The following is a 12,663-nucleotide window of genomic DNA, read 5'->3' on the forward strand; positions in this document are numbered from 1 at the left end:
CGAATGTGGCGCATCTCTAAACGCAAGAAAACACGCAAGAGAAAAAAATATATATGGGCGACAGATCTCCATCCCAAGCATTGTCCAAAGCGACAGACTTCCTCAAGTGAAATACAGGTATGTAGATTTGAGGTAGGGCTAAAAGTAGCATGTTTGAAAAGTTAGGTAAGCATTGGTGGGGATCCCTGCACCTAAAACGCGAGTGTGGCGCATCTCTAAACGCGCGAGAACTTACGACAGGAAAGAAAGTTTATAAGGGCGAGAACTCGTTGCGTGTACGAGCCATTGGCCAAGCGATTGGCCAAGCCATTGGTAGCCGTGCATGATCACCTAAAGCACTGACAATCATCTTAGCTCCATGTACTAAGTTTCTCCTCGCGCTTTCTTTTTTTTTTTTTTTGCCCTCGGCTGTGTAATTGTGCGATATTTTCTACACAATAACTTCAATTGTCGAGCGTGATAATACTGCACGTGGCTGCCACTGCCAACGACATATTCAGACAAGTATTCCAGATCATCTGGGTTTGTATTCCTTAAGATCTGTTTTAGATTGATTAATCAAACGCTCCTTTACGTCCGGACAAGCATCTCGATGCAAGCTCAGAGTTTATTGTGATGGCTTTCATTGGGTAAACAAGACATTTACGTCTGCTCGCCGTGCTCAACATCCATTCGTAGGCACTTTGGTATCTTTGAGTTCAGTTCGTAGATCTGAACTTGGTTCGGGGGAGAAGCAGAGGAAGGTTCATGTTGTGTAATTCGTTCATCGTTGCGGGATTATTTGATTTATCGGCATTCCCCGGTTTTGTCCGCTCACGTTTTTTTCCTGCCCAAGTCTTTCTTCACGTGTGTTTAGACGCGATCCGATATATAACGACCTTGTTTTGTTCCAGATTATTGGCGTCGGTGGAGTCCGCCATCATTTGAAAGCATCAGGAATGACTCGAACGCACTATTCACTTTTAAAGCACTGTTAATATCGTGATTTCATTTTAAAGCTTGTCTCATATTCTATCGGCCCTTTCTGGTTTATTTTTTATTTAATATCATCGACATGTCACTGAAACAGATTATGACGCCTTCCCTGGCCGCAAGACGAAGATCCCTAGTGAGAGTATGTAAGGAATGCTAGGAAAATTTCCCACCATTTCTCTGCGGTACTTACAGTGGAAGCCCCGCCTACTCACTCCGGCTTTTTCCGGGCTCTCTCGCGGTCAAGATTATGCGGCGTGGCTACCAAGTATTTGTTCATGTTGTCTTACATGACATACTTATCGGTCCAAGTCAAAATGGCGGATCATGATATGTCTCCTCTTCACGGTAAAAAACCTTGTCGTGCATGTACAAGTTTTAAATCGTGGATGAAACAGGAAAACAGAAGAAAAAGTACTGCGGTAAGCTTTTACCTTACAATGAAATTGAAAGAATTGGAACACTCGCTTACCAAAAAAAAAGCATTAGACGAGCAATTTCGAAATTGATTATGACTATTACATCATATTTTTTTGTAAATTTCAGGACAATTTATGGTACCTTCGGCAACCTTTTGCTTGATACTTTAAATCAGCCCTTCATTTTAAAGCTTAGCTAGATTCCTGATAGAGGATGCCCTTGATACAAGTCGACTCTTAACACTCATTTTATGTATGTGTTTGCATGTACAGTGTACAGTACCGATTTCAATTTTTTCGACTTTAATACGAAGTGAGTCTATAGGTTTAAACGAAATGAAGATGATCGGACGATTATTAGACGATACAAACTGAAAATCCCAGTCTTTAAAAAGGTTGTGATAGGATCAGAAGAAGACGCTATTTAAAATATCATGTAAACAGATACAATATTTTGGCCGATTAAACGCGAAAATTTTCTGGTTTAACCAAGAAACGTTTTTGATAGTATAGATGTTTCACAAGAGGTTCCTTCAGGCATAGTAAGCAATGTTGTTGATTTGATATATTTGTAGGTGGGGATCTCTCTGACAGCCGTGATGCTCCCTGGTCTAATGGTTATGAAGTAAATAACCCCAGTTGTTTGAATAATAGTTGCCTTTATTTGATTGGTACTGGTTAATTGGTGATCAGTAACATTGCCAGAAAAAAATGACAGCTTTCATTGCAAACTGTCTCTTTTATAAGTCAATCTTTTAATAAAAAGAAAAAAATTTTGCAAACCTTACATCTTCATGCAGGGTAGTAACAGCAACACACCTCAAATGCAGGAGACAACATCTCAAGAAGAAACCACTGTAGAATGTCCTCTTGATAGAGAAGAACTTGGTCGATCAACATGGAACTTTCTTCATACAATGGCTGCTTATTATCCAGACAGTCCCACACAAGAACAGCAATGTGACATGTCTAGTTTTGTAAAACTGTTTTCCAAATTCTTTCCTTGTGAAGATTGTGCATCACATCTTAGGGAAAGGTAAATTGAATTTTTTGCTATCCCTCTTGGTGTTTATTTCCTATATATTTTTAAATTTTAATCACAATGCAGACAAAAAAATGTGTTTGAAAGCCAAAATTTAGTGCTCTGACTAGAAGTAGATTTTGAAAACTAAAGGCAGACTGTCTTAGTGAAGACAAAACAGTTTTTTGAGAGAGTCCAGGGTTGTCATTAAGGGCTGTAACCTGTAACACCTGTTGCGGCTGAGTATGCTTGAGAACAAGGCTATGGGTACTCAAAACTTCATCACAGCCCTGCAGTCTGCTTATGTTGTTCTAGTTGTAAGTTGTTTTGTACCAGCTGACTAATGTGTTCAAGAATTTTGTGAAGTTTGCTGTATATAATGGATTGGTGTGACTCTGCTGAATTTAAATAACTCTTATAAGTCTAACCTGAAATATCTCTGTACACCTCTCCTTCAGCCCAGGGTACTTAATTAGGGCAGGGAGACATCTAACCAGTGTTTCTGCCAGAGCGTGCCATTGCGGGAATCCCACGTTACAATCAGAGATGGCCCCCAGAAAAACGAAGAAAGGGCCAATTTGGCCCTTTCCTTTTACAAGACTGCAGGCTTAACACAGGCATAATATTTTAAAAGCCATCCCAGAGCTGGAAATTGTGATTGATACTGAAATCAATATTGAAAGACCTTTGCTTCTAACAAATTCAACATAAGAAAAGAAGTCAATCCGTCCTTTTGCTTTGCTGTATTGATTCTCTCACATCGGAAATGTTTATTTCAAAAACTGCTTCAAACGTGGGGGGAGTGAGGTGATGGGTGGGGGGAAGGATTGTTTTTCCTGGACAAGCCTGCCACAAAATATTTACAAGCATATTTCTTGTCTTGATTGCTAAAGTGACACATTTTTCCTGAAACTCAGATTGATTTTTTAAAATTTAATTAAGGTTACAAACAAACCCTCCAGACACGAGCAACAGATACAACTTTTGTCAATGGATGTGCCATATGCACAATGAAGTTAATAGAAGGATAGGAAAAAAGGAGTTTGATTGCTCAAAAGTCGACGAACGCTGGCTTGATGGATGGAAAGATGGATCATGTGATTAACAAGGGAATCAAAGTAAGTGCAGTTATTCTCATTACAAGTACTGTATAACAATCAGTTTAAGGAGAATTTACATTTTAAGCCTGTCACTGAAACAGTTTCATAGTGACATCCAGTGTCTGGTCCATGACTTTTTTTCTAAGCAAGTGAATTTTTCTTTAACTAAAGATTTCTGGATTCTAGGTTGAGTGGTCCAGGTTTCAGCCCTGGCCCTGGCCAGGGTCTTTAAGTTTTTGTGGGCAAGACACTTTACTCCCACAGCAGCTCTCTCAGCCCAGGTATATAAATGGGTACTGGCGAACTTAATGCTGGGAGTAACCCTGCAATTGACTAGTATTTCATCCAGGGGGGTATAGATATGCTCCTATTCACTTCATACTACAGAAACCAGGATAAGCTCTCTGGCTGTGTGGATCACAGGCCTGATGCAGACTTTTTTTCCTTTCAATCCCAACTAAATGGATGTCACATGAATGCAGGGCTGACCCTCAGAAACTGAAGAATCCACTCTGGGCAAAGATTCTTTGGTCCCTTTGATGCACCATGATTCAAGTGATCATGGATTAATCTGCTTGGTAAAGAAATGCAAGATACATTAGTGGATTTAAGATTCCAATCATAGAATTTCCCCCCCAAAAAACACACCTTTAGTTGAGTTAAGTGATTCCACCACAAACGACTAACGTAATAATTACAATTCAACAACCCATGTTCATACAGCTAAAAAATGTGTGCTACAATCAAATAAATGTAGGAGTCTGAGAACTTTAGTTCTACTTAACACCTAGTAGCTTACTCCCAAGAGGTTACCCCTAAATAAATACACATTATACATTTGACAATGGAGACAAGATATTTTTTACTCCTTGTCTTTTTATTTGAAGATGACCAATGATGCAGACGATAAACAACAACAGAGGACGACTGCATGCACCTCCTTATTGCCAGCTTTCCTAACACCTCTGGCGTACCTCACATGTGTGGACGAAACAGTAGAATACTCTTCCCTTCCCACAGAGAAATTGCGGGAAGAAAGAAGCTACAAATTATTGTAAATATTGGACTCTAGGAACTAGAGGATATTTAAGATGTTCTTTCAGACATAGAACAAGTTAAGAGAATAACTAATTAAAGGAAAATGAAATCGAAAATGAAAAACATTTCACCTTCTCAAAAAGTAGATTTCCCTGACCGCTAAAACTTCCCGCTCCAATCAGATACTTTATTAGTTGGAATGGCCTGGCGTGTTTCACAGAAGAGTCGAAGTAACGACTCTTTGGTGGGGAAAAATGCACTTTTTGGTTACCTTTTTTCCAAACCGCCCATTCTTTTTGGAAGGATAGGCCAGAACAACTTTAAGGAGCTCGGTCACAGTATTTTGAGTTATTTTGGCCACGTATAAAAAAATGACCTTTAAATTGAAGGAAACACCAAAAAAAAAAACACCAAAGAGCTAATTATAAACTGTAAAAGAACAACGGTGGTTAAGGATGGAGAAGATTAATATGGGTTAGAAACGACGAACTTGAAAAAGTTAGGCTAAACTCTTTTTCAAAATGCGCAGTCCATGATGAAGCTTCTTTAACTTGGTGGTCCTTCTCAATCGAACACGCCTAAAATGGCCTTCACTGTAATTGGGAATACAATTGGAATTGAGGTTTTTTCAAAGAAACAATAGATATATAGATAGGGATACATTTATTTAAATACGATGATGTTTAAAGCTGAAAGCTAATGGGCTAAGTGTCAACAAAGTTACGCGCTGTTTATCTAAAAATGTAAAGACGTGTGAATAATGATCGCAGTTATGTACACAACTTATATAAATTCACTTATTTAAAACGCGCATTTGATATTTCCAGTTTCTAGCCATCTGTCGAAAAGTGGCTATTTGAAACAACAAAAAATATTGAAAAAAAGAATGGTTACTAAACATAACCAATTTGTCACGAAAACCATGATGATGTGTTATTACAATTGTGTCACAAAATAGTTATTTGCCAACAAAACATTTCATTTAATATGACAATTTCTTAGCAAAACTGACTGTTACATAAAGCCATTTTGCCTAAAATTGGTAATTTGTTATAAACAATTATTTTTCGTAATCAAAGTGAGTAGCGGCAGAGTATTTACCGAGCTGGCTGGCAGCGAGATGAATACAAAGCCACTATTCACTGACATTGTTAAAAATGTCAAGGTCCTGGTTATCTGATATCTAAAAAAATCTGGATATCATCAATTTAAGATGTGCCAGTCGCCGACTTATTGTGTCTGTGATCCGTGGACTGCACAAAAGCGACATGATCCTATATTTAAACGTTAAACAGCCACCCCAATTAACGGGTTTATAATTCGGCTTTTTAAAATGAACTGCAGTTGAATACCTGTATGCATGTACATCGGATGGGAAATAACACGAGACGACTAATTTAAGAAAGGTACGTCCGAATGGTAGTCTGCTTTATTCGTAAGAATCAGTCTGAGTATCGAAGGGAGAGAAATCTACAAGTGTTTTAAATTAAAATATTTAGAGAGGAAGCCACATCAGCCTTGGCTGGTTTTCATGCGGGCGCTCTATCCTGATCTGATAGGAATTTGGAGATATTGGTTTTTGAGGAGGGAGGAAAACCGGAGAACTCGGAGAAAAACACTCGGCGTAAGGCGAGAACCGACAACAATAGAACCCGGGCCGAAATCGAACCAGGGTCAACATTGGTGGGAGGTGAGCGCTTTCACCACTGTACCATCACTGCTTACCCCGCGAGAAACGTTTGTTTTGACCTTTTGTAAGCCTTTCCGTGCACTTTGCATGGCTTCGAGGCTATGAACTGAAATTTGGCCAGACTTTAGGTTGACTGAGAGTAGAATGCTTTAGGTAGATAGGAAATGGCGGAAATCTTGCTGCTCGTTCTGGTATCTGTTTCTGAATTCAGATTGTAAATCGGTTCACTGGATTCCCCATTAAAACCTTCGGTCTAGTTGCGTAGACTTCAAGGCGTTTCTAGCCGAAAGCATTCAATTGAAATAGCTGTGACCGATTTCACAATTGATAGAACTCATTGTTATAGCTTCAAACTCGGATACGTTTTCCGATTGGAGGAGAACGTGTCACATGTCGTTGGTCAAAACTCACTAACTCCCTAGGGAAACAACAACTTAAACTTTCGACTCGCACGTGATCAGGTCGTGCGCCTTGTATCGGCGGCAAGTTTGTTGGGCCAGCTGGCGTCAAGCAAATTATTTTTTCGCATTTTTCTCTGTTTTTGAGTTGGGAGACCACAAGGGTACTCTCGGCTTCGCCACGGAGAACAGTGACGGTCTCGGGGCAACAACACTCACTGTTTCCCTTGGGCCATTCATTAAGCGCTTGTTGTCCTTCAGCGGAAAAATCTGCCCTTTTGAAAATGGAACAAACATTGTGCTGGGTTATGGTTAGGAGGATGGGGTTTATCAGGGAGTAAAGCTTTCGGGTATTTTCGGTTTTATACTTAACAATCAACCATATACCCTAAACTGACAAGCTTATAAACCCTGGGCTTATGCAACTTCGTAAGGGCTTTTAGATGGGCTTATAAACGGAAGGGCTAATATTCGAGGGAGCTTATAACCGGATTAAAAAAAAACCCGTTTCGAAACGGGCTATAGCTGCACCTGTTGATCGAAATAGGTTTTCCATTTACTGGTAATTAAGCTTTAAAACATCATAATAAAAACGAATTCAAAACAAGGAAAGCTAGAGGGGGGCTTATAATTGGATGTACTTTTTGGTTTACAGATGGGCCTATAAGTGGGCAAGCTCTTATAAGCGGTAATTTACGGTAGACTATGAACTCGCCTGACGAGGGCGGAACCTGACTCAGTTATCACGGATAGAAATATAACAATTTAAAAACTGTTTCATTCTAAAAGATTTGATCTAAATCCTCCTCACAGACACTTCGAAAACGCAAACTGAAACGGCCGCCATTTTGTAACAACCGCACACTAATAGTCTACTCACCACATAGAACGGAATAGATAGTGAGTAGTGTAGCCAATAAGAAAACAGCTTTCGTGATAAACACTTGTAGATTTACACTAAAAGTATAGGTAGCTAGGTTGGCTTAGAAGCCATAAGCAACGTAAGAAACTATGGATCTTGCCAGCCAAATTGATTTATATTTCAGACACACACACACACACACTTTTTCTGCTGTGTACAATCTCTACCACTGGGGTACAACATTTGAAGATTTTTATGTGGATATCCCGAACTTGAAGTACGTTGTAGATAAGTTTGTTTAAGGAAAAGAACTTGATTGCACCCGTAGTTGTTGAACAGAACGAATTGTTATCACAATCACAGTTTGGTTTCCGCCAGAAGCGCTCAACATCTACCGCCCTAATTGAATTTACAGATCAAATCCTAGAGAGCATGGACAAGGGGTGCGTAATGGGAGCAGTGTTTTTGGATTTACGTAAGGCTTTTGATACTGTTGATCGCTTGATCCGTGTTAATAAGCTCAAGAGCCTAGGAGTGGCTGGAAAAAGCTTAGCGCGGTTCCGCTCATATCTCTCTGGTCGATTCCAATAAACGATCTGTAATGATGCATTCTCTCTCCCCTCTTCCCCCCCCCCCCCCCAGCTAAAATCACTATGGGGGTACCTCAGGGCAGTATTCTTGGGCCATTGCTTTTCTTAGTGTACATAAACGGTATTCAATCTGTCTTACAACATTCAAAGATGAATTATGTTCGCTGATGATATGGCGTTTTCTTGCCATGTGAGCTGCCCAAATGACTTGCAATCAAAACTGAATGCGGACTTGGCAGCGATTACATCCTGGCTAAATGTCAACAAGTTGACATTAAATGTTGCAAAGTCGACGTTCATGATCATTGGTAGCAACTCCAAACTAAGTCACTTTAACGATATAAATTTATGGCTAATAACAGTCAACTGGAGAAAGTAACAAAATTCAAGTATTTTGGTGTTACTATAAACCAGCACCTAGCCTGGCATGATCATATTGATCAAATTCAAAGAAAAGTCTTGAAAAGGCTGGGGGTTTTACGGAGAATAAAACATCTGCTTCCTGCCTATGCCAGAAAAATTTATGTCACGACAATGGTCATCCCAATACTTGAATATGCCAGTATTGTTTGGGGCGATAAGAATAACAAAGTTCTAATGGATTCAATCCAAGTTCTCCAAAGTAGCGCTGCTAAATTGGTCCTGGATTGGTCGCCGTATTCTTCTTCATCCGAAGCACTTTCACATCTAAACTGAATGAACCTGTCTGCCAGAAAGCAAATGCAACGTTGCATTCATATTTGTAATTTAGTCAATGACAGCAGTAGAAATGACATCATTGTACGAGGACAATACTATCATAGCTATAACACCCGCTCTATGGAAATCATTCGAACTACAAAATCTGTTACCAACTGAGGACTTCTTAGATCCTTTAACAGTGTTTTAGCTGACTGGAATGACCTGTCGCCAACAACAAAAAAATTATCTTTAAGAGACTTCAAGAATCTCCTGCGCAAAACATTAATGTAAATATTAGGTATATATAAGCTAGATAGTTGTATTAACCGTAAATGACTAATTGTATTTTATATTTTACTACGAGTTTCAATGTTTCAACTGTATATATCTTTAGTTATATATTTTTTAGCTTTTAGAGGTTTTTAATCAACGCTGTAATAATTTTGGTTTAATTTAATTTTTTGATTGCCATCATTTTTATTTCAGGACCTCCCTCAAAACTACATTAGTGAGTGGAGCCTCCTGTATAAAGATTATTATTATTATTATTATTATTATTATTATTATTATTATTATTATTATCGTCCTCACGTAATGTTTGCTTAGAGCCCTTAGGGCCGAGACCAAACCATGGTCCTGGGGCACTAGGGGATAGCCAGTTTTTAGCTTGATAGCACCCTCCTCAAAATGTGTGCTGTACCTAGCAAGGTTATCTTTTGTAGTTTTATTATTATTATTATTATTATTATTATTATTATTATTAACGTGGTCGCACAATTCTGAATGTTTTCGGAAGAAAGAACTGTTGTGCCATGAATTTAAAGCTTTTGGGTATCATACCACTTTTAAGTCATTAAAAGGTTACAGCATTAATCAGGTATGTTTCCTTTTTAGGGAAAACAAAATAACAGTTAAACTTAATGATCTGACGTCGGCTTTATACTGTTCGAATATCGTGAATTACTTGTGCATTAAAATCATCAAAAGCCCAAAAGTAAGCCTTCGCGTATATTGTCAGTGAGCGGTTTCATAGATGTCAAAATGTGCCGATCGCTCTTCTGTTATGTGGAAAACACGATTCCAAATTTAAGTACCAAAGGCCGCATGATGCCCATGTATGTTTCAGTAAATGCCTCTAAGAACTGAAGTATAACAAGATTAACAACCGTTCTGCTTTAATGACATGCAGCGAGAAATGTCCATTCGTCGTTGAAGAACAAGACAATGTGAAAGCAGTTTTAGTGAGTAATGTTTTTATCTTAGACAATCAACCAGTTTCCAGCGATTAATCGTAAGCAATCTGTTTTAGTGGAAAGCATAAAGATTTTGAACAGGCTTTAGTCACAATCTTTGTCTTCGATGTGGACAACCAAGCCTAATGCCTCCAACTTTCACTGAGTCGTCAACTAAAATTAAACTAAGAGTGATGTTTGTCAGTAATTGGTAAAAAATTGATTACGTTTTCAGAAAATTTTCATTGCTAAAAGTTGAACTAACCAAAAGATGGAACAGCTATTTAAAAGCTAATCACCCTAAACGCCTAAAGAAATGTGAATCAAAAGATCCGCGCGGTGTTGAAATGTCTTACTTTATTGACAACTTCTGTGTTCCACATACGTTTGTGGTGAATTCTGAAGGGTTTTTGCCGCCTGTAAATGTGCTTTAATACTCATGATATCTAAATGTTTGTCTTTGACTTGTCTTTCTCGTTGCGCTGTTAGAAATGTCTTGGCAGTCTTCTTTGATAGTGCGCCCTAACACACGAAAAAGCTCTATTTATCCTCCGCTTATGGCCTGTTCCACAGAACGAAAAAAAATCCAAAAGCGATACCAAGCTTTGTTTTAAGCTTGGTTACGAGATCGTAGCAGCAGAAGCGTGAGAATTCCACCAGAATTCAAGAGAGAGATCAACTTTGAAACGGCATACCAACTCAGCAGGAATTAGATTTACTTCGTCGGTTGAGTCTAGACCACAGTAAAGAGACTCCGGTGGTGAGTCTATTGATAAATTGATCAGAAAATGATAGCAAAAATTGGGAAGACAATAAAGTTAGAAGCTTGGGTTATTTGCATTAACTGGTGGTCATAAACCAGATGCCAACAAACCACACGGCATCTATCAATTAATCTATAAGCTCAAAAGCAGAGAAAAATCGCGTGCGCATCACCACTGTTATTTACATTTTTTTTCTTTCCCGCAGGAGAGAGTCTTCCTGCATGAATCGATGCTGCGCCTTCGGCGTCTACAGCAGTAAATCATCAAGATTCCCAAAGGTCTTGACATCGCTTTCATCCCCCATCTCATCAACATAGCATTGTTGACAAGTTCTTCACTGAAGTGTTAAGAAAACAAAAACGTAGTATTTTCTAATCACGGTTGTTAAAAACTGGGAAACAAGAAAAGGCAATGAAAGAAAACGCAGGTTGGTGGATCGAGCTCGTCGTAGAAGTCGCAATATTTGTCATAGGGTTAGTAGGAAACGTTTTTGTATTGATTATAGTTCATGAAAAGAACGCCAGGAAGACAATTCATGGAATATTTGTCACGAGTCTGGCGGTGGCAGATTTGATTTTGCTGTGTTTTGACTCGCCTGTTTCCATTCTGGAAAGGTTTGATATAACTTCTAAGACATTCAACTGCAGGGTTAATCTCAACGTGGTAACAACAGGCTACAATGCAGGGCTTTTTACCATCACATGCATGGCGATGCATCGGTGCTACATTGTGACTCATCCATGGAGACCAAAGCTAAAACGTAAAGGAGCAATAATATGGGTGTCGCTAATATGGCTGGCAGCTTTTATTCTGGTTATTCCGCTTATCGTGGTCAATAAACCGACGAGAAATGGCTGTGAAGAATTTTGGCCCACGCCTGGTCACAGCCAAGCGTACACTGTCTCACTCATGACAATTCAATACATAATGCCGCTACTCATTACAGCGATTTGTTACATCCGAATATGGCTGTTTTTGAAAAGCCGACCTGTTTTGCCCAATAACAGTGGTTTAGCAACTGCAAGGGAAACTCCTGGAGAAGAAAATACAAGACAAAGCATTGTAATACTCAAGACTGTTGCAGTTATCGCTGTATTATTCTTGGTTCTTTTATTGCCAACTCAAGTGGCTTGGATGTTGTTAGATTTCAGAAATATTTCCTCCGATGAACTTTGGTTTGCTTGTGACATACTAACAAGGCTGCATAGCTGTATAAACCCAGTTGTTTATGGAGTTATGAACAAACAGTTTCGTCATAGGTACGTCATATTTTTATCGCGCATATTCTGCTGCAAACATTCTTCGAGTCTCGAGCTGGCGCCATCACAAGAAGCCATCCCGTAATCACGTGACAGACTGTGCGAAATATCAAAGGACATTTTAAGCCTTATGGAACGTGGCGTGATGCCTGTTTACGGCGAAGCAGAAGAAGGCGTTCAACAATGGTAACCATTGTTCAAAAACTTGGAAAGAGAGAGTATTGAATATTTCAGCGTGTCTCGAGTTGTGTTTGAAGAGATCGTAGAGTGGAAATTCAAATGGAGGGTAAAATTTCACAGCAATAGTAAACACTTAAATGTCAAATAAGAGATGATTTGCTTGACATATTGAGCTTTGTTTAATAATACTCCCATGGCTAGAACAAATAAGAAGCCTACAGAAAATAGTTAAAACAGTCTAGTAGAGTACAAATAGTAAAATGTTAAAACAGTCTACAAGAGTACAAATATCTAGAGATATTTGTGTTTGTTTCACGCGTTATTTGTTGTCTTCTATAGTACCAAGCGCGTCCGGACCGGATACGAGAAAGCCCTTGGGTCCGTACCAAATTTGAACGCGTGTAAGTTTAAGACTGTTGCGGCCATAATGAACTCGAAACTTGGAACTCAATATTCC

The 12,663-nt window shown here is 39.0% G+C and overlaps 2 protein-coding genes across 2 annotated transcripts; both read left to right on the forward strand.

Moving 5' to 3' along the window:
- The first annotated feature begins 1,210 nt into the window (after positions 1 to 1,210).
- On the forward strand, positions 1,211 to 4,965 carry LOC110063876 (FAD-linked sulfhydryl oxidase ALR-like). The gene is made up of 4 exons (XM_020770872.2): positions 1,211 to 1,394; positions 2,192 to 2,427; positions 3,355 to 3,530; positions 4,400 to 4,965. The coding sequence occupies exons 1-3, from the start codon at positions 1,251 to 1,253 to the stop codon at positions 3,515 to 3,517; spliced, it is 543 nt and encodes a 180-aa protein (XP_020626531.2). The 5' UTR covers positions 1,211 to 1,250; the 3' UTR covers positions 3,518 to 3,530; positions 4,400 to 4,965.
- A 6,139-nt stretch (positions 4,966 to 11,104) lies between these two features.
- LOC149112755 (neuropeptide FF receptor 1-like) lies at positions 11,105 to 12,372 on the forward strand. Its single transcript, XM_089290716.1, has one exon. It carries the CDS (start codon positions 11,179 to 11,181, stop codon positions 12,109 to 12,111), a length of 933 nt encoding a protein of 310 aa, XP_089146842.1. The 5' UTR covers positions 11,105 to 11,178; the 3' UTR covers positions 12,112 to 12,372.
- The last annotated feature ends 291 nt before the right edge of the window (positions 12,373 to 12,663 follow it).

The sequence above is a fragment of the Orbicella faveolata genome, unplaced genomic scaffold (genome assembly GCF_042242905.1).
Source record: "Orbicella faveolata isolate gen_17 unplaced genomic scaffold, um_ofav_v1 contig_2, whole genome shotgun sequence".
NCBI lineage: Eukaryota > Metazoa > Cnidaria > Anthozoa > Scleractinia > Merulinidae > Orbicella > Orbicella faveolata.